General features: G+C 44.6%; 1 protein-coding gene across 5 annotated transcripts in view; it reads left to right on the top strand.

Moving 5' to 3' along the window:
* The window catches only part of LOC116968252 (casein kinase I-like), a 200,439-nt gene that overhangs the window by 79,414 nt on the left and 97,631 nt on the right, over positions 1-23,394 (top strand). For all 5 annotated transcript variants that reach the window (XM_033014943.1, XM_033014945.1, XM_033014942.1 and 2 more), the window contains one exon: positions 3,167-3,236. In XM_033014943.1, the coding sequence (XP_032870834.1) occupies positions 3,167-3,236 (70 nt within the window). The remainder of the gene's footprint in view (positions 1-3,166; positions 3,237-23,394) is intronic.

Below are 23,394 nucleotides of genomic sequence, written 5' to 3'. Positions count from 1 at the left end.
ATGGAATAAATCAAAAGGCAGAAAGGCAGGCGGACGGCAGGCGGCAGCCACAGACTTTTATATATTAACTAGACCAAGTGCAGACCCGTTGGGTCTGTTTCCCCAATGGCGTTTTGCGGTGAGGGGGGGGCTGCGGCATCAAACTCCCATTAACCACCCCCAAACACACAGGTGGGGGTGGTTCACCAGGAGCTGGGGCTGGGGCTGCTTCTATGGGTGAGAAGCCAGTTTATTTTTGAAATATTGGGGGGGGGGAGAAGGATTTGATTAAAAACGTGTACTTAAACACGACGAAATGTAATGAGGTGCGGATACTTTGAAAGAAAAGTGAAATCTCTACCGAAATGAAAAAGATGTCGGCGATTCTGCGTCTGGTTTCGGAGTTGCAGGGAATCAAAGGAAGAAAGGCGGCCGGCAGCCGTCCATGTAAATGGATCCATTCCGATTGGACATCTGCGAGTATTGGGCATTGTGACATCACACGATGGAATGAATCAAAAGGCAGAAAGGTAGCCGGACGGCAGGCGGCAGCCACAGACTTTTATATATTAACTAGACCAAGTGCAGACCCGTTGGGTCTGTTTCCCCAACGGCGTTTGCGGGTGGGGGGGGGCTGCGGCAACACACTCACTTTAACCACACCCCAAACACGCAGGTGGGGGGAGGGGGGTGAGAAGAGGGGAGGGAGGGTAGAGGAGGAGGAGTAAACGGGTCGGATTTGGGAGGGGTGGGGGGAGAGAGGGGAAAGAGTGTGGAGGGAGAGTGGAGGGGGAAGGGGGAGAGAAGTGGAAGAGTGGGGTGGGAGGGATAGGGGGAGTGGTGGAAGAGGGATAGGGGAAGGGGGCGGGGGGAGAGGGAAGGGGGTGGGGTAGAGAGTGAACGGGGGTGGGGGAGAGAGGGATCGGTGGGAGAGGGAGAGGGGTGAGGAGAGGGAAACAAGATTCTATAAGATCACCCCTCAATCTTCTAAATTCTAGCGAGTACAAGCCGAGTCTATCCAGTCTTTCTTCACATGAAAGTCCTGACATCCCAGGAACCAGTCTGGTGAACCTTCTCTGTACTCCCTCTATGGCAAGAATGTCTTTGGGCATTGGGCATTGTGACATCACACGATGACACAGTCACCAGGGGCTGGGGATGGGGATGGGGCTGGTGCAAAGGCATATGTAAATGGATCCATCCCGATTGGACTTCTGCGAGCATTGGGCATTGTGACATCACACGATGGGAACGAATCAAAAGGCAGAAAGGCAGCCGGACGGCAGCCGGACGGATGGGACGAGAGTTTTATATATTAGATAGATAGATAGATAGAAGATAGATAGATAGATTATTCAATTGCCGCCGGGTAACATTAAAGGCAAATATCGAGGACGAGTGCAACATTAATTTAAATGCAATAACTGCAGGGCAGTGCAATGTATTCACAAGTGAAATAGATTGCAGGATAAAGAACCTAAATACTAAGTGTGTTGAGTGGGACTGCATGCAGCATGTTGACGGAAAAATAATAAGAGGGGTATCTTTTTGAAAATGCAAAAAAAAATGTTCATGGTTGTAGATGTTATACATTAAAATTGAAAGGAAATACATATTTGATTTATTTTACCATTGGCACAATAAAATTGTTGATATTGTATCAGATTCTGCCCTAGCTGAATGTTAGAGCAGTCCAAGATTGATTTTAAAATGTATACAGGGTATAATGCTAATCCTCAGCAACTTCTTTTGATTCTGCAGATCAAAGGAGTCAGACCACAAGCACTCACATGACTCCAGCTATGTCTCTCAATTGTCCACGGGGCACAATCCTTGTTCCACGCAAATGCTGACACTCCCTCCTACCCATTCTCTAGTACAATGGTGACTGCATCATGCCCGTGTGCAGAACTCCTCAATTGTGTCACCTTCTCCACACCAACTGTCCTCAAATTCACCTGACATATCTCTGACATTTCTCTTCCTTTTCTGGATCTCTGCCTTCATCCCAGGAAGCTCTTCCACAAACCCAGAGCTGTCTCGGCTCTGTCTCTCCCACCCTGTCCCCTGAAAGGATGTGTAGGAAGGGACTTGCAGATGCTGGTTTACACCGAAGATAGACACAAAATGCTGGAGTAACTCAGCGGGACAGGCAGCGTCTCTGGCGAGAAGGAATGGGTGACGTTTTGGGTCGAGACCCTTCTTCAGACTGATGTCAGGGGAGTGGGCAGGACAGAGTTGGAATGTTGGAATGTAATCGGAGACAGTAAGACTGGTGGGAGAACTGGGAAGGAGGGAAGGGATGGAGAGAGAGGGAAAGCAAGGCCTACTTGAAGTTAGAGAAGTCAATGTTCATACCGCTGGGGTGTAAGCTGCCCAATCCGAAAAGTCATCCATTCCTTCTCTCCAGAGATGCTCCCTGTCCCGCTGAGTTACTCCAGCATTTTGTGTCCACCTTCGATTTAAATCAGCATCTGCAGTTCTGTCCTATACATTTTATACTCCGTAACCTGACTGATGAAGGCAAGCATGCCAAACCCCTTTCTTACCTCCGTATCTATCACAGAGGGACATAAATGATCCTTCCAGATTAGACAGTTCACCTGCACCTCCTCCGATCTGGTCTGCTGCATACACGACTCCCCTGCAGTGGTGAAACCCAGCGTAGACGGAATTTGTGCGGAACGTCTATGTTTTGTCCACAACGACCATTGGTACTTGCTGTTGAATGTTATCACATGTCTCCATCCTACTCCCACACTGACCATCCTCTCCTCGGCCCTCTCCATCGCTACGGAGAGGCCAAATACAAATTGGAAGAACAAGATAGTGGCACGGTGGCGCAGCTTCTCGAGCTGCTGCATCACGGCACCAGAGACATGCATTCACTCCCGACCTGGGCCGATGTCTGTGTGGAGCTTGCTCATTCTCCCTGTGACCAAGTGGGTCAACAGTTTTATTCATTTATGTAGATGCTTTTTTTCCCCAACGATCCTTTCAGATTTTTTCACTGTGGGTGAAAAATGTTTTTTTAAAAAAATCAAACTCTAATTCCAATTCATGTGTATCTTTACAAATTGAGGCCATGCGATTCTGTTGTGTAGGCAGCACTGCACCAAGTGGTCAGTGTACAAGGAAAACCTATGGTGACCCGCAATAATGTCTGCTTCATTTGTTTTTGTTTTAGGAACCGATCAAGTCACGCGCGCCACAGCTTCATCTAGAATACAGGTTTTACAAGCAACTCGGGAGCACAGGTAACGTGAGATTGCATCTGCAGCTTGGAGGGAAATATTGGTGCATTCATTAAATGTGTTCGCAAAGGTGCAAATGATTAAATGGTGCAGGTGATTAAATGAACAATAACAACGACACATCGAGAATGATTTTACAAAATGCAGTTTCTAAAATCCTAATCTTTAAATATTAAGATTTTACTACTTTGAACTACTGGGATATAACGAACACACAATAGTCATCACCATCAGTAACCCAGAAGCCTAGTCTAACAAATCAGAGTTTGGAGTTCAGATCTCATCATAGAAACTATGAAATTAACATATGTTAAAGAAAATTAAGTTAAAATCAATTTGACTAACAATGACTTTGCAAGGACAAGATTTACATAAAATTAAATCAGGATGCATCTTAACCGGTCTGGACTATGTACCAATGTGGAAGATTGCAACCTTCACGTGGTCCGCCCTGTTTCGACGAATGCAATCAACCCGGCGTGCACAATCAAATAAGATCAAATAGAACGAATTGTCCTACAACTTTAGGCTGTGTACGCCATATGCAAGAAGAAGAAGAAGACTATGTACCAACGTGGAAATACTCTACCATTACAATCAAGCAAATGCATCAATTCTGGTTCAATGAGAAGAGGAGTCGAGTAAATATACCTGACATACATAAATGATGCTCAATCTGGGAAAGCTGCAAACAGGGTGATGTACGCTAAACAGCAAGCACTGGAGCTCAAGTATCTCAGCGGGTCAGGCAGCATCTCTGGAGAACATGGATAGGTGACGTTTCGGATCGGGACCCTTCTTCAGTAGGCGTTGGAGTCAAATGATCATGCCACAGCTCAAGTCAAAGCTCTGCAGTCCGATCATATCTACTCATCAATGGCAGATAGGCACAAAATGCTGGAGTAACTCAGCGGGACAGGCAGCATCTCTGGAGAGAAGGAATAGGTGACGTTTCGGGTCGAGACCCTTCTTCCGTGTGAACTTTCAGAAGGCTTTCGACAAGGTCCCACATAAGAGATTAGTATACAAACTTAAAGCACACGGTATTGGGGGTTCAGTATTGATGTGGATAGAGAACTGGCTGGCAGACAGGAAGCAAAGTGTAGGAGTAAACGGGTCCTTTTCACAATGGCAGGCAGTGACTAGTGGGGTACCGCAAGGCTCAGTTCTGGGACCCCAGCTATTTACGATATATATTAATGATTTGGACGAGGGAATTGAATGCAACATCTCCAAGTTTGCGGATGACACGAAGCTGGTGGGCAGTGTTGGCTGTGAGGAGGATGCTAGGAGGCTGCAAGGTGACTTGGATAGGCTGGGTGAGTGGGCAAATGCATGGCAGATGCAGTATAATGTGGATAAATGTGAGGTTATCCACTTTGGTGGCAAAAACAGGAAAGTAGGTTATTATCTGAATGGTGGCCAATTAGGAAAGGGGGAGATGCAACGAGACCTGGGTGTCATGGTACACCAGTCATTAAAAGTAGGCATGCAGGTGCAGCAGGCAGTGAAGAAGGCGAATGGTATGTTAGCATTCATAGCAAAAGGATTTGAGTATAGGAGCAGGGAGGTTCTACTGCAGTTGTACAGGGTCTTGGTGAGACCACACCTGGAGTATTGCGTACAGTTTTGGTCTCCTAATCTGAGGAAAGACATTCTAGCCATAGAGGGAGTACAGAGAAGGTTCACCAGACTGATTCCTGGGATGTCAGGACTTTCATATGAAGAAAGACTGGATAGACTCGGTTTGTACTCACTAGAATTTAGAAGATTGAGGGGGGATCTTATAGAAACTTACAAAATTCTTAAGGGGTTGGACAGGCTAGATGCAGGAAGATTGTTCCCGATGTTGGGGAAGTCCAGAACAAGGGGTCAGTTTAAGGATAAGGGGGAAATCTTTTAGGACCGAGATGAGGAAAACTTTTTTCACACAGAGAGTGGTGAATCTCTGGAATTCTCTCCCGCAGAAGGTAGTTGAGGCCAGTTCATTGGCTATATTTAAGAGGGAGTTAGATGTGGCCCTTGTGGCTAAAGGGATCAGGGGGTATGGAGAGAAGGCAGGTACAGGATACTGAGTTGGATGATCAGCCATGATCATATTGAATCGCGGTGCAGGCTCGAAGGGCCGAATGACCTACTCCTGCACCTATTTTCTATGTTTCTATGTCACCTATTCCTCCTCTCCAGAGACGCTGCCTGTCCCGTTGAGTTACTCCAGCATTTTGTGCCTATCTTCGGTTTAAACCAGCATCTGCAGTTATTTCCTACTCGCAAATGGTGTCGGACAATTCGACAGCGGATGGCCGAGACTCTCAGAACAACTCGGAACAATGCTGAATGACAGCCGGACTCGGCAATAAGATTGTTAAACACGAGGTTAACGCGTCAGCAAACTTGTTCAACCAAAAGTGTGGAGTAGTGAACTTACTTTTACATTCGATCAAAAAGTCAAGTCAAGTCAATTTTATTTATTTATTTACTTTAAATAATCTTTTTATTAGAGGCAGGTACATATCACATAAAAAACATTTCATTCCTACATTACTAATATTATCGTGTTTAAGAAGGAACCGCAGATGCTGGAAAATCGAAGGTACACAAAAAAGCTGGAGAAACTCAGCGGGTGCAGCAGCATCTATGGAGCGAAGGAAAAAGGCAACGTTTCGGGCCGAAACGTTGCCTTTTTCCTTCGCTCCATAGATGCTGCTGCACCCGCTGAGTTTCTCCAGCTTTTTTGTGTACCTTACTAATATTATCGATTGATATTAACTCTGCTTCTAGTATTTTTTTTTATATAGATAGAAAATAAGAAAGAGAAATTAAAAAAAGGAAAAAACATGATAAAGAAGAATGGAATAATTTACTAAAAATACAACATTGGAGATAAGTTCGTAAATTATAAAGTATAACTTTTCATCTAATCCTTAATTCGAGTTTCAGTCAGGTTCCCGTGCCGAACCAGTCTGCCCCTTCAAGTAGGCAATGAATGGAGACCTAGTCAATTTTATTTCTATAGCACATTTAAAAACAACTCTCATTGACCAAAGTGCTTTACATTAGTGCAGGTACTAACGTTCTACATACAATGGTACATAGACCTAACAATACATACATAAATACATACATACAGCACTCCCTCAGAGGACCTCAAGAATGGTGTCCGTCTTGTGCGTGGTGGTGGAAGGATTGGTGGAAACAGGGTGGTGGAAGGATTGGTGGAACCAGGGCTGCGACATGAAAGCTCTTTCCTTGACCCCTCTGCAGTTGCTGTCATCTCATCTACCCTCATGTATTATTATTATTATTATTCAATTTCTATAACCTGGATCACAAAATGTGACAAGGGCAGCATACACCTGGGGCAGCACCACCCAATGACTTGTCGTATCAACTAGGAATTAGAGTCATACAGCACGGGAACGGGCCCTTCAGCCCAACTAAGATTCCCCATCTAAGCTAATCCCATTTGTCTGCGTTTGGCCCATATCCCTCTAATCCTTTCTTATCCATGTACCTGTCCAAGTATCTTTTAAGTGCTTGCCTCGACTACATCCTCCGGCACCTCGTTCCATTTGCGCTCCATCCTCTGAGTGAACATGTACCACTGTTGATTGTCGCTAATTCCTCTAACTCCCGACCCAAAAGCTTGCGGTACAACCTTCGTCATTACCAGGATGGCTGCAATGGTTCAAGAAAGTGGCTTCTTCTTTTGCCACCTTCTGAAAGATAATCGGGATTAGTTCATAAGATCACGTGATAGGAACAGAATTTGGCCTATCAAGTCTTCTCCACCATTCAATCATGGCTGATCTATCTCTCCCTCCTAACCCCATTATCCTGCCTTTTCCCCATAACCTTTGACACCCCAAACTAATGAAGAATCTATCCCTGCCTTAAATATATCCACTGACGGTCTCCACAGCCTTCTGTGGCAAAGAATTCCACAGATTCACCATCCTCTGACTAAAGAAATTCCTTTCCACTGGTAGAAACATCCTCTCCACATCCACTCTATCCAAGCCTTTCACTATTCTGTATGTTTCAATGAGATCCCCCCTCCTCTCATTCTTCTAAACTCCAGCAAGTATATGCCCAGTGCTGTCAAACGCTCATCATAGTTAAATGCTGACTTGTTAGTGATACCTGCATCCCAGAAATGAATGCACACAGGAAATGTTCCCTCGAATATTATTTGCATCACAATGTGAAAAAAAAAGTTGCTGAAAATACGACAACATTTTCAGGGTGCAAGGTCCACAAGGATAATTTAGCAGTTATCTGAGGAAGTGTAAACAGGTCACACCATTTTGTGAAGAAACTCATTTGTCACCTGAAACCATCAGCGCTAAGTAGGTAAGCTTGAATAAGGGGAAATATAACCGTGCATCAAAATTATAAGACCGCTGGGCATGATTATATTTACTTTATGTATTTATGCACATGCTATTAAATGCCAAGGTCTCTACTTCAAGTCTTCAGTACAAGGATGTAATGTAAGCTATTAGCATTTATGCCTGAATTTTAGAGGTTGCTACTCATTGAGACATAGTGATATGCAGCATGGGAACAGGCCCACTGGGTTCATGCCGACCCATTTTTATATTAACCTAACCCAGTGGTTCTTAACCTTTTTGGCATACGTACGCGCATATGCGAACCAAATACTGTATGTGGTATGTACCTTTGTTAAGGGCTTGTCCCACTATACGAGTTTACCCAAGAGCTCTCCCGAGTTAAAAAAAAAAATCAAACTCATGGTAAGTACGTAGAATGTACGTAGCGGGTACGTCAGTGCTCGGGACGTCTCTTAGCGGCTCGTAACGCTAACGGCAGGTACTCGGGAAACGCGGTAAGCTCGTGAAGTTTTTTCAACATGTTGAAAAATGTCCACGAGAGCCCCGAGTACCTACGAGTGGCTATTACCGTAATTCTCCGAGTTCGAATCAGGGGAAACTCGGGAGAACTCTTGAATTACCTCGTACAGTGGGACAGGCCCTTTAGGTTCCTAAAAATGGGCTCAACAAATGGATATGTTATTTATGAGCCCTTCATATCCCCCGGTAAAGCCCCAAACGACCCCCCCCCCCATGGGGGTCCCGACCCCCAGGTTAAGAACCACTGATCTAACCATTTGTTCACCCCACAATCCTATCAATTCCACTGAGATTCTATGCTCATTCACACACTAGGGACAATCTATGATGGCAAATTAAGCTAGCAACCTGAATGTCTTTGGAATGTGGAAGAAAACCGGAGTACCTGAATTCAACAGCTAACAATGGCCTGTTTCCTTTATCATTGTTACATTTTTGCATATCTTTCATTCATTGTTCTTTATCTCTCTACATCATCGTCTCTATCTCACGTCACCCTTTCCCCTAACAAATCTGAAGATGGGTCTCGACCTGAAACATCACCCATTCCGTCTCTCCAGAGATGCTGCCTGTCCCGCTGAGTTACTCCAGCATTTTGTGTCTACAGGAAGAATGTGCAGTCTTCACACAAACAACAGCACGGTGGCGCAGCGGTAGAGCTGCTGTCTTGCAGCAGCAAGGATCCTAACCTCGAGTGCTGTCTGTGTGGAGTTTGCTCGTTCTCCCTGTGACTGCGTGGGTTTCCTCCGGTTGCTCTGGTTTCCTTACACATCCCAAAGACATGCGGGATTGTGGGTGAATTTAGTTTTTAGTTTAGAGATACAGCACGGAAACAGGCCCTTCGGCCCACCGAGTCCGCACTGACCAGTAATACGCGAATATTAACACTATCCTACACACACTAGGGACAATTTACAATTACACCAAGCCAATTCACCTACATACCCGTATAGTCTTTGGAATGGGGGAGGAAACCAAAGATCTCGGAGAAAACCCACGTGATCACGGGGAGAACATACAAACTCGTACAGCTCTACAGCACCCGTAGTTGGGATCGAACCTGGATCTCCGGTGCTGCAAGCGCTGTAAGGCAGCAACTCTACCGCTGCGCCATCATGCCTCCCTATCACAGAATTGGCCTCTGTAAATTGCCCCCGGTGTGAAGAGAATGGATGAATAAGAGGGCGGCCACGGTGGCACAGCGGTAGACTCGCTGCCTTACAGCGAATGCAGTGCCGGAGACCTGGGTTCGATCCCGATTATAAGTGCTGTCTGTACCTTCTCCCCGTGACCTGCGTGGGTTTTCTCCGAGATCTTGGTTGTGAATGATCAGCCATGATCACATTGAATGGCGGTGCTGGCTCGAAGGGCCGAATGGTCTACTCCTGCACCTATTGTCTATTGCCTATCTTCGGTTTCCTCCAACATTTCAAAGAAGTACAGGTTTGCAGGTTATTTGGCTTGGTAAATGTAAAAATTGTCCCTCGTGGGTGTAGGATAGTGCTAAAGTGGGGGATCGCTGGTCGCAGCTGACCCGGTGGGCCGAAGGGCCTGTTTCCATGCTGTACCTCTAAACTAAACTAAACCACAAACTAAAAGGATAACATGGAACCAGTGTGAAAGGGTGATCAATGATCGGTGGGACTCTGTAGAGTGATGGGCCTGTTTCCATGCTGTATCTCTAAGCTAAAACATAGAAACATAGAAAATAGGTGCAGGAGTAGGCCATTCGGCCTACCGAGCCTGCACCGCCATTCAATATGATCATGGCTGATCATCCAACTCAGTATCATGTACCTGCCTTCTCTCCATACCCCCTGATCCCTTTAGCCACAAGGGCCACATCTAACTCCCTCTTAAATCTAGCCAATGAACTGGCCTCAACTACTTTCTGTGGCAGAGAATTCCACAGATACATCACTCTCTGTGTGGAAAAAAAAATTCTCATCTCGGTCCTAAAAGACTTCGCCCTTATCCTTAAACTGTGACCCCTTGTTCACGCGAGGTCAGCACTCGGCCCCAGTTGCTGAAGCAACTGCACCTTTCGCTGTGCCACTGTGCCTCTTGCATTTGCATGGCTGGGGATGTTGCATATTTCGGTGATGTTTGATGAGCAGCTCCTGATGAATGTGCAGAAAATTAGTTGGAACCTTCCTCAGCATTTAAGTTATATTTTTGAAGAATATTGACAATGAACTCACAGAGTTGAGCTGCAGTTTCGATGCCAATATAACCAATTACTCAGCCATCTTTTAATTGTTTTTTGATGGGAAATTGCCTCCGTAACCTCATACAACCAAATTTGTTGAGTCAGTGTTGCAGAGATGATGCAAACGTGTTGTATTCGAGGCATTTCCCAAACAGTGATAATGCTGGCCCATTATTTCCTGGTTCAAAGGGGATGTTCCCAGAATATCTAATTGCTCATTAAAATTGCAAGGCATTTTGGGCCTCATCGGTGATTTTAAAATTGGCAACACTACTTTAAAAACACACTGGGGAGGATCTTTAGACTTTGGAGATAGTGTGCAAATAGGCCCTTCGACCCACCGAGTCCATGCCGACCAGCAATCACCCTGTACACACTAGGGATAATTTACAGAAGCCAATTAACCTACAATCCTGTACGTCTTTGGGATATAAGAGGACACAGGAGCACCCGGAGAAAATCCACATGGTCACAGGGAGAACGTACAACTCTGTACAAACAGCACCCGTAGTTAGGATCGAACCCTGGTCTCTGGCGCTGTAAGGCAGCAACTCTACCGCTGCGCCACTGTGCTGCCCTGATATGTAACGTTAGTTGGAATTTTATCGTTTTGCCTGTCTTGTTGGCTGTGCTTTCTGAGTGTGAACAGACACCACTATTTTGGTGAAAAATGAAACGGATAAAAATTGAAGGTCTATTGTATATGGATTTTGTTTAGCAAAAGCCACTTTCTTGTTGAGGAGATATGGATCATTGACCAATAATGAAATGGATGGAGCACAAAGTTACTGACTTCCTGACTAGCTGAAGGGGTAGGCTCATAAGTTATGAAGAGGCTATAAGGAAAGCAAGAAAGAAAAAGATAGACACCAAAGGCTGGAGTAACTCTGCGGGACAGGCAGCATCTTTGGAGAGAAGGAATGGGTCCGAAGAAGGGTCTTCGACCTGAAACGTCACCCATTCCTTCTCTCCAGACATGCTGCCTGTCCCGCTGAGTTACTCCAGCTTTTTGTGTCTATTTTCGGTTTAAACTGCAGCATCTGCAGTTCCTTCCTACACAGGAAAGAAAAAGGCTTTGAATAGAGAAAAGTTGGAAAGTGGAGCATAATGGGGAACGGTGAAATTGGCCATTTTGCCAGGAAAAATAAAAAGAGCATATTATCTAAATGGTGAGAGATTACAGCGTTCTAGTTCATGATTCTCAAAAATTAGATCTGTATGTAGGTACTGCATTTAGTTAGGAAAGTGTAACTGAATGTCACTGTTTGTTGCGAGGGACTTGAATGCAAAAGTAGGAAGGCTGTGCCCAGTAGTACAGGCTACTAGTGAGATTGTGTATAGTGGTCTCCTTAAGAATGTAATCGGACCAGTAGCAGTTTGGGAAAAATTTACTGGACTGTACCTACGATAAGCAGGTTGTCTTATGAGAAAAGATTTGATGGGCTAGCCTTGAATCCCTTGGCTTAGAAAAATGAGAGGAGACTTAATGGAAGGATAATAGATGTTTCTTCCTGAGGGGGAATCAGAAATTAGATATCGCTGTTTAAAGTCACTTGTCACCAATTTAGTCCAATTGAGGTGTAATTTTGCCTTTCAGAGCAAGGAGCCTTTCAATCTCTCATTCTCAAAGAATTGTGGAAGCAGAGATTTTAAAGATTTATAAAAGAGATTCTTGGGAAGCAAAGAGGTGAAAGGCAACTAGAGTTAGAAGGGAATATGGAGTTGAGATTACAATCATGATTAAGGATGAGGGATAAAGTGGCCTTCTCATCCACACTCAAATACAGTGATTGTGGGCATGTGTGTGTGCGTGTATGTGTGTGTGCGTGCGTGGGTGTGCGTGAGCTTGTGTGTGTGTGTGTGCGTGCGCGTGTGTGTGTGTGCCATAATTGAGAGAGTTGGACGTAAGCACTAATTTGCACATTCTGTTGTAATATTCGGGATCCAGTGGCCTGAGTGTTTAAAAGCGTTGATTTGGGGGATTATCACACCAAGCACGAGGCTGTCAAGGTGACCGTAAAAAGACAAAGGTGATGGTCAGATGGAATCTAGTTGTGCAACGCGAACCGAAGAAACAATAATGTCAGAAGAAAAAAATCAAACGGTTGAAGGAACTCAGCAGGTTAGGCAGCGTCTGGGGGGAAATAGAAAGTCGATGTTTTGGGTCGGGCTCCTTCAGACCCAGAACATAGAAACATAGAAACATAGAAAGTAGGTGCGAGAGTAGACCACCAGGTCCGTCGAGCCCGCACCGCCATTCGCTCATGGCTGAACACTAAACAGACACACTTACCCACAAACAGTAGACACAAGACACAGAACACAAGACACTACCCTCCCCTTTATACCGCTATCACCCCTCTCCACCCCAAAAACCTCGTGATCTCCTGGGGGAGGCAAAAAAACGGATAAAAACCCAGGTCCAATTCGGGAAAAAAATCCGGGAAATTCCTCTCCGACCCCAATCTAGGCGATCGACACTTGTCCAGGAGATCACTCAGGTCTTACTATACTAACCATACCTAGGTCCATATCCCTGCCCTCTCCCCGTAGCCCCTTATCCCCTTGGCAGCTAAAAAACCATCTATTTTAGTCTTAAATATATTTAAAGTTTCTGCTTCCACTGCTCCCTGGGGCAGTGAATTCCATAAATTAACCACCCTCTGGGTGAAGAAGTTCTTCCTCATCTCAGTTTTAAAAGAGCCCCCCCTTATTCTGCAACTATGTCCCCTAGTTCTAGTTTCCCCGATCATTGGGAACATCCTCGGTGCATCCACCCGATCAAGGCCCCTCACGATCTTATATGTTTCAATGAGATCGCCTCTCATTCTTCTAAACTCCAAAGAGTAGAGTTCCAGCCTACTTAACCTTTCCTCATATGTCAATCCCCTCGTTGCAGGAATTAATCTTGTAAACCTTCGCTGCACTGCCTCCAGGGCTAGTACATCCTTTCTTAAATATGGACCCCAGAACTGTACACAGTATTCCAAATGTGGTCTCACTAATACTGTGTACAGCTGCAGCAAGACCTCCGTGTTTTTATACTCAATCCCCCTAGCAATAAAGGCCAAAACTCCATTGGCCTTCCTGATTGCTTGCTGCACCTGCATACTAACTTTTAGTGATTCATGTACTAATACCCCTAGATCCCTTTGCGTTGCATTACAACGCAGCTCCTCCTCATTTAGAAAATAACTTGCCCTATCATTTTTTTTCCCAAAGTGAATGACTTCACATTTATTAGTATTAAACTTCATCTGCCAAGTTGTTGCCCACTCACCTAGCTTATCTATATCCTTTTGCAGACTCTTCCTATCCTCCTCATCCCCTACTTTTCCTCCCATTTTTGTATCGTCCGCAAATTTTGATATATTACACTTGGTTCCCTCCTCCAAATCATTTATATAAATTGTGAACAACTGGGGTCCCAGCACCGACCCTTGCGGAACCCCGCTAGTTACCGGTTGCCATAATGGTGCCTTATCTGCCGAGTTCCTCCAGCACTTTGTGTTTTGCTCAAGATTCCACTATCTGCCTCAATTCTAGATGGTAGATCTCTCTTCAATGAGCTGTACATTTTCATTGACCTTGGATCAAACTTTCTTTGCTGTGGATTAATAATGCCCACATGTAAAACAAATATTTTATGTGGGGGGGGAAAAGGATTCCCTATGCATGCTTTCCACAGAATTTAATTCTCATCTTGCCTTCAAGGACATCAAATTGATTGTAATAATGTATCGTCTGGATAGCATGCGACAAAAATGTTTTTTGTTGTACCTCGGTACACGTGACAACGTGGGCCGCCGGGAATAAGGAGGTGCCTGGCGTGCCGGCCACCGCCACATGCAGCGGCAGGCCAGGTTTGCCACTGTGGTGTGGGACCTGGCAGAAGCTCGGAAGCCGCCATGTGGCACCAAAGATGACCAAAGGAGGGAGTCGCTGGAGACAGTGGACTGGTAGGAGAGGGACCAGGACTTTGCCTCCGGTGCCTCAGGTCGGCTGCAAGAGGCACCCCGTTGGCACGGAGGCAGTTGGGCCAGGAGAGGGACATCGTTTGGCAGGACGGACTAGTCTAGGGCGATGGAGGAGGCCCTGTAGCTGCTTGGGGCTTTCCTGGGTTTACCTGGATCGGGGGCGCTCCAGTGCATCCAGGATCAAGTCCAGTCAAGTGTATTTGTCACATACACATACGAGATGTGCAGTGAAATGAAAAGTGGCAATGCTTGCGAATTGTGCAAAAAAACAAACCAACAAACTACAAACAGAATGGAACAGAATCACATATTCACATATTACATATTTGTGGGAGGGAAGAAAAAGGAAAAAAGTAATTTTAAAAAGACACCACACAACAGTAAAATGGTACAGTAAAGTTAGTCCCTGGACAGATAGGAGTTTACAGTCCTAATGGCCTCTGGGAAGAAACTCCTGCTCATCCTCTCCGTTCTCACAGCATGGCAACGGCATGCCAACGGATACATACGTGACAATAGAGAAGCATTGATTCATCTCCCTCTGGCCCTTAACCTTGGGCTTATTTCTCAAGTGTCTTCTCTCTCTTTAATGCGTGTGGGTTTCTTTGAGCTAAGTTTGGATCTGGAAAATCTTGTACAAAATGTGGGTAAGCATCACCTACTGTGTCACCAAGCCCCAGTGGTTTTACTGCATCAGTATCTTTCAAATTCTTCTGCAGCTATAGATGTGAGCCTCAGATCCCATACAATCAACGACTGGAAATCCCACTTACGTGCTGCAGAAATAGCCCTATCATGCCGGGCTTTATTTAGTAGCACTAAATACTGCCTGCATATGATGTGCTGCTATTAGTTTAGGTAAACACATCCAACAAACAGATTGTGACACTGCTGAACCAATTTTAGTAGATGTTTTTATTTGTTCCGTCTCCTGTATGTCATTATGCATAAATAAATAAATAAATAAATAAGTGTGTGTGTGTGTATGCATGTGTGTGTGTATATGTGTGTGTGTATATATATATATATGTATGCATGTGTGTATATATATATGTATGTGTGTGTGTGTATATATATATATATATATATATATATATATATAAAATATGTGTGTATATATATATATATATATATATATATATATATATGTATATTCTATATATATGTGTGTGTATGTATATGTGTATATGTATATATGTGTTTACGTGTGTATGTATGTGTGTGTGTATATATATATATATATATATATAAAATGTGTATATATATGTGTGTGTATATATATACGTGTGTATGTATATATATGTGTGTATATGTCTATATATATATATATATATATGTGTGTGTGTATGTATATGTATATATGTGTATGTATATATATGTGTTTGTGTGTGTGTGTGTGTATCTATCTATATATATATAGATGTCGACCCATCTTGAGTATAAAGAAGGTAGATAAAAATGCTGGAGAAAGTCAGCGGGTGAGGCAGCATGTATGGAGCGAAGGAATAGGTAACATTTCAGGTTGAGACCCTTTTAAGGTCTTGACCCGAAACGTCACCTACTCCTTCGCTCCATAGATGCTGCCTCACCCGCTGAGTTTCTCCAGCATTTTTGTCCACCTTCGATTTTTTTTTTTCACAGCATCTCCAGTTCTTTCTTAAACATTGAGTATAAAGAATATAATGATGGTACAAAGAACTTACAAAGTACGAAGATTCTGGAAGAAGTCAGCAGATTAACCAGCTGAGTTGGCAATCTGATACCTACTGTTGAACTTTCCTTTTAGTGAAAGATGAAGAGTTCCTGTGTGAATAAACTCATCATTCTCATCCAAATGTAGCTGTTCTAAATGTGTACCATCCCTCTGTACGTGTCTTTGGGTGATTACTTGTTTGAAAACCCATACACTGCGGGACGTTCTGTGAAAGGGATGCATAGCAGAGCCTAGAGGGACTGTTGTTGCATTACTCATACCCTCCAGGTCTATCATTAATTGTACCTGCTGACCCTCCGAATGTCTCCATTGCATGCGTGTTGTTGAAATCTGTTGTTTGCGAGACGTTCTGTCACTGCCCACACTTTTGAAGCTGAAATGGTGGGGAGCAGTATTTCCCATGTTAGGTAACACTTGACCTTAAATAAGTGCTGCACAGCGGCACACTGGTAGAGCTACTGCTTCACAACATCAGAGACAAGGTTGGACCCTGACCCCACGTGCTGTCTATGTAGAATGTGCACATTCTCCCTGTTTCCTCCGGGTGCTCTTACATCAAGTCTGCTCCGACATTTGATTATCCCCATTCTCTTGCCTTCTCCCTTTCTAAAGGTACGTCCTTTTATTTTGATGCTGTGGCCTCTGGTCCTGGAAATCATGCTTGACTAATCTTCTGGAATTTTTTGAAGATGTAACTAGGAAAATGGACAAGGGAGAGCCAGTGGATGTAGTGTACCTGGACTTTCAGAAAGCATTTGATGAGGTCCTACATAGGAGATTAGTGGGCAAAATTAGGGCACATGGTATTGGGGGTAGAGTGCTGACATGGATAGAAAATTGGTTGGCAGACAGAAAACAAAGAGTAGGGATTAACGGACCCCTTTCAGAATGGCAGGCAGTGACTAGTGGGGTACCGCATGGCTCACTGCTGGGACCGCAGCTATTTACAATATACATCAATGATTTGGATGAAGAGATTCAAAGTAACATTAGCAAATTTGCAGATGACACAAAGCTGGGTGGCAGTGTGAACTGAGGAGGATGATATGAGAATGCAGGGTGACTTGGACAGGTTGGGGGAGTGGGCAGAGGCATCGCAGATTAAGTTTAATGTGGATAAATGTGAGGTTATCCACTTTGGTATCAAAAACAGGAAGACAGATTACTATCTAAATGGCGTCAAGTTGGGAAAAGAGGAAGTACAACGGGATCTGGGGGTCCTTGTTCATCAGTCATTGAAAGTAAGCATGCAGGTACAGCAGGCAGTGAAGAAAGCGAATGGCATGTTGGCCTTTATAACAAGTGGAGTCGAGTATAGGAGCAAAGAGGTCCTTCTGCAGTTGTACAGAGCCCTAGTGAGACCACACCTGGAGTATTGTGTGCATTTTTGGTCCACTAATTTGAGGAAGGTCATTCTTGCTATTGAGGGAGTACAGCGTAGGTTTACAAGGTTAATTCCCGGGATGGCGGGACTGTCATATGCTGAGAGAATGGAGCGGTGGGCTTGTACACTCTGGAGTTTAGAAGGATGAGAGGACATCTTATTGAAACATATAAGATTGTTAAGGGTTTGGACATGCTAGAGGCAGAAAACATGTTCCCGATGTTGAGGGAGTCCAGAACCAGGGGGCACAGTTTAAGAATAAGGGGTAAGCCATTTAGAATGGAGACGAGGAAACATTTTTTCTCACAGAGAGTTGTGAGTCTGTGGAATTCTCTGCCTCAGAGGGCGGTGGAGGCAGGTTCTCTGGATGCTTTCAAGAGAGAGCTAGATAGGGCTCTTAAAGATAGCAGAGTCAGGGGATATGGGGAGAAGGCAGGAACGGGGAACTGATTGGGGATGATCAGCCATGATCACATTCTTGGTTTCTTGGTCCTCCAAAATATTCCAAATGGAATTTAAACTGGAGGTGGCGGTGCTGGCTCGAATGGCCGAATGGCCTACTCCTGCACCTATTGTCTATTGTCTATTGAATAGCATGCCGACCTACTACGACCTACCTCGACTAAGCCTACAAGTAAAAAAAATATTGATTTTTTCCATGGCAACCTTTTTTTATTCGCGGGCATTTTTCAGCATGTTGAAAAATACGCCGCGACCTAGCTGAGGCCTTGAGTGCGCAGGGACTACTCTCGAGCATAAAGGAGAGTTACAAAGACCTCCTGGGACCTCGCGTCGACCATGCTGCGACTATGAGTCGAGGGCAAACTGATCTAAACTCGCCAATTAAGGTCGCCGCAGTGGGACAGCCCCTTTAGTCTGCAGCGTGCGAGTATGATAAGGAATTAAAGCAACAGGCAACAGAACAAGAACTTGTCCTGAAGCAATATCTGCATTTTGCAACTTTGGCAATCATCCGTCTGAAGAAGGGTCCCGACCTGAAACTTTGCTTATCAATTCCCTCCACAGATGCTGCCTGACCTACTGAGATCCTCCAGCACTTTGTATTTTGCACAAATTTCCAGCACCTGCAGTTCCTTGTTCCTTCTGTTATGTTCTCACTCTCTAATTACGGGCAGCACGGTGGCACAGCGGTAGAGTTGCTGCCTCACAGCGCCAGAGTCCCAGGTTCAATCCTGATCACGGGTGCTCTCTGTACGTTCTCCCTGTGATCACGTGTGTTTTCTCCGGGTGCTCCGGTTTCCTCCCACACTCCAAAGATGTACAGGTTTGTAGGTTAATTGGCTTTGGTAAAAATGGTAAAGTGTGTTGAATATTGATGGTGGGTTGGCACAGACTCAATGGGTAGAAGGGCCTGTTTCCACACTGTATCTCTAAAGTATAAACGTACTTCCATTCACTCATTGTTATTATAACTTATCCCCATGTTCTTCCAGGATTTGTCCAATACTCCCGCCCCCACCATCCCAGCAGTTTTACAAGCTTCTTTTGTTTCCTTCCCGGTTCCGTCGAAGGGTCTTTGACCTGAAACATTAGCTCTGTTTCTCTTCCCACAGATGTGGCCTTAATGCTATGTAGATATTTCTAGTTGTTCCAAAAGACAGCAATGAGAGCTTGAGGAACAGCACTTCACCTTGCAACAAATAAAAAGTCAAAGTGCTGGAGGCACTCAGCAGGTCAGGCAGCATCTGTGTGAGGGAATGTTTCAGGTTTGGGTCCTACTGCAGTCTAAATCAATGTCTGTCTATTCCCTCCACAGATGCTACCTGACCCGCGCAGTTACCTCCAGCACTCAAGATTCCAGCATAAAGTCACAGAGTAATACAGTGTGGAAACCCGCCCTTCGGCCCAACTTACCCACACCAGCCAAAAATGTCCCAGCTACCCTAGTCCCACTTGCCTGCGCTTGGTCCATAACCCTCCAAACCTGTCCTATCCATGTACCTGCCCAACTGTTTCTTAAACGATGGTATCGTCCCAGCCTCAACTACATCCTCTGGCAGCTTGTTCCAGACACCCACCACCCTCTGCAGTCTCTAATGACCTCGTAGAAACATAGAAACATAGAAAATAGGTGCAGGAGTAGGCCCTTCGAGCCTGCACCGCCATTCAATATGATCATGGCTGATCATCCAACTCAGTATCCTGTACCTGCCTTCTCTCCTTACCCCCTGATCCCTTTAGCCACAAGGGCCGCATCTAACTCCCTCTTAAATATAGCCAATGAACTGGCCTCAACTACCTTCTGCGGGAGAGAATTCCAGAGATTCACCACTCTCTGTGTGAAAAAAGTTTTCCTCATCTCAGTCCTAAAAGATTTCCCCCTTATCCTTAAACTGTGACCTCGTCTTTCAATGAGGCACATTAAGCTCTCATGACTCAACATTAAATGGAACAATTTCAAATATCCAGCCTTTCCGGTTTATACCTTTCCAGCCAGTTCAGAAACAAGATGAACTGGCTGTAACATAAACGTTTTCACTCTTTACAATTGCTGCATGACCTGCTGAATATTTACAGTGTTCTCTTTCATTTCTAATTTTAAGCAACTGCAACATTTTTGTCTCACAGTTCTTGCAACGTTTTTCTCTTCTTGGTTCCGTATTGTCTGTCCATGTCGCCTCCAGTCTCACCAACTGCGATGACTAAACCACCCTCCCTCAGCAAGCACAGCCACAAACACCTATGTCATTCTCTCTCACTTGTTCTCCACCCTGTCACAGACGCACTTTTGTACTCTCAACCCCCCCCCCACCTTCACCCGCACCGTCTCAGCCTCCCCGCCCCCCCCCCCCCTCCCTGTTTGATTTAGAGCTTTTCTTAATTTTGATGGGGTTTTTTTTCAACTTGACTCATTCATTCCTCAGAAACTGCCTGACCTGCTGAATGCTTACAGCCTTTTTTTGCCACAGAAGGCTGTGGAGGCCAAGTCAATGGATAATTTTAAGGCAGAGATAGATAGATTCTTGATTAATAATAATAATGATAATAACTTTATTTATAAATAATAATAATAACTTTATTTATAAAGCACTTTAAACAACTGCAGTTGCCACAAAGTGTTGTACATGAGAACTCATGAACAAAAAGCTATTACAAACAATTAAAAACCATTAAAAACCGTAAAACGAAGGACTATAAAAAAACACACTAAAAATTAAAAGACATTAAAAGCACTAAGAACAGGAGCAATGTCTCAGCCAGTGTCGAAAGCCAGAGAATAAAAATGAGTTTTTAGGGAGGATTTGAAGATGGACAGTGAGGGGGCCTGTCTGATGTGCAGCGGCAAGGTGTTCCAGAGTGCCGGAGCAGCAACAGAAAAGGCTCTATCCCCTCTGAGCTTCCGCTTAGACCTTGGTATCTCAAGGAGCAGCTGATCAGCTGACCTGAGGCACCGGGCAGGAGCATATAGGTGGAGCAGCTCAGAGAGGTAAGGCGGGGCGAGCCCAAGTTTATGATAATAAACTTTATTACAGACTCAAGGTCCAGACAAGGGGTAACATTACATTAAAAATGCATTGCATATCAAATATCATAAATATATATAAAATCATGGCATATCACATAAAAGCATCATAATTTATATTTAACAAAAACCCACAATACTTAAGTTAAAAATCCAGATTAAAAAATGATCAATGTCCTACAACGAGTCAACGATACCAGTGTCTCCACAACTGGGATTCGTAGCGTGTAGTGCTAACCCTTATGTTTGTCAAGGCCACAATAAGCACCTTTTTAGCGTCATTTATCCTGCAAATGAATTTATACATGTGATGTCTTAGGATAGCTTCTAAAGTACTGACTCCTGCAGCCACAAACATATTACTGGCACTAAACCATCTAGGTTGCCTTAGCAGTGTTCTCATGGCATCGTTATATGCCACCTTTAGTCTCTGCATACTTGTCTTTAAATAGTTCGACCACAGGTGCGCAGTGTAGAGGGGTATGCAGTATGCTCTAAATAGCGACAGTACAGGTGGTGGGGGATATGGGGAGAAGGCAGGTGAATGGAGTTAAGAGGGAGAGATAGATCAGCCATGATTGAATGACGGAGTAGCCTTGATGGGCCAAATGGCCTAATTCTGCTCCTATCAAACTTATGAATCTGCAATTTGTCTTTGTATTTTTGTCCTGTCTAATTTTGGCAGTCATTCATTTGCTTATCAAAACTTGGGATGTGCAAGAGACCAGAATTATAGGCAATACCACATTGGTGGAGTATTAGAATTTAGGGGAATCATTCCCCAAGATGGACTTAAAAATGTTGGTCTCATGCCTAAACAAGAGTGAGGCATAGAGTAGATTCTTAGAGCGTGGAAATAGGCCCTTCAGCCCAACTTGCCCACAACGACCAACATATCCCATCTACACTAATCCTGCCTGCCAGCGTTTGGCCCATATTCCTCTAGACCTATCCTATCCACGTACCTGACTAAATGTCTCTTAGACATTTCGAAAGTACCTGCCTCAAATGCCTCCTCCGTCAGCTTGTTCCATACACCCACCACCCTTTGTGTGTAAACAGTTACCCCCCAGGTTCCTATTAAATCTCCCCCCTCCCCCCCCCCCTCACCTTAATCCCATGTCCTCTGGTTCTCGATTCCCCAACTCTGGGCAAGAGACTGTGTGTCTACCCGATCTATTCCTTTCATGAATTTGTACACCTCTGTAAGATCACCACCCTTCATCCTCCTGCGCTCCAAAGAAAAGAGTCCTAGCCTGCTCAACCTCTCCCTATAGCTCAGTCCCTTGAGTCCTGGCAAACATCCTAGTAAATCTTCTCTGTACCCTTTACAGCTTGACAACATATTTCCGATTACATGGTGCCCAGAACTGAACACATTGTACTAAATGCGGCCTCACCAACGTCTTGTGTAACTGCAACATGACCTGTCAACTTCTATACTCAATGCTCTGACTGATGAAGGCCAATATGCCAAAAGCCTCTTTGACGGAAGTTACTTGCAGCAATAAAGGTCGTTCAGTTTAGCATCTTTCAAGCTGTGTGCCTGAGGGTTTGAAATTTGGGCTCTGGATATCAACAGATGCTTCTATTCAAAAAGCCATCAGGGGAAACCACAGGAAGTACCTCAGACTGAAGTGATAGGCACCTGTTATCGATGCAGTCTGCTTCCCTTTGAATAAATCTCAGTGGCAAATGTTTTTACATTAGTCTCCCTGGCTCTCCGTGAATAAGCATGCGTTATCGCGTCACCTCTCAGAGACGATCATTGTTGCACGTGATGGTAAGATGTAACCATTTTAACAGACAGTCTCTTTCTGGCGATCACATTCCCTTTCCTGACTTTACAATATAAATATCTCCCTCTCATCTCGGATTTTATTTCATGGAGTCATTCGTAGACTCATAAAACAGGCCACGGAGTCACAAGAAATTTCAGATGTCTGGAGAAACTCAGCGGGGAAAGGTAGCATCTGCAGATGGATTGGACAGATGACGATTTGGGTCGGGATTTTTTTTCAGACTAGGATACAGGAAATTCGGTCTACTTGTCTCCGCCAATGTGTGGACATCCTTCCATATTGATCCATATTAATCGCATCTTCCAGCACCAGGTGATTCTGGAAGATGCCAAGGCGATTGAGATGCTTATCCAGACACCTCGCAAATGCTCTTGTCATTTCTCTCCCTCTCTCTCTCTCTCTCGCTCTGGCGGTGCATCATAGGTACCGCCTCTCTCTGGGTGAAAAAGGTCCTCCTAAAAATCCCTGTACATCTCTTGCCCCTCATCCAAAATCTATGGGGCGACAGAGTGGCGCAGCGGTAGAGTTGCTGCCTTACAACGCCCAGAGACCTGGGTTTGATCCTGACTATGGCTGTTGTCTGTACGGAGTTTGCACGTTTTCTCCGGGTGCTCCGGTTTCCTCCCACATTCCAAAGATGTGCAGGTTTATTGGCTTCTGCACATAGTCCCTTGGATGTACGATAGAACTAGTATACAGGTGACCATTGGTCGGCGT

Source organism: Amblyraja radiata, chromosome X, assembly GCF_010909765.2.
Source record: "Amblyraja radiata isolate CabotCenter1 chromosome X, sAmbRad1.1.pri, whole genome shotgun sequence".
Taxonomy (NCBI): Eukaryota; Metazoa; Chordata; class Chondrichthyes; order Rajiformes; family Rajidae; genus Amblyraja; species Amblyraja radiata.
The sequence above is the reverse complement of the archived record's forward strand: the minus strand, read 5'-3'. Positions and strand labels throughout refer to the sequence as shown.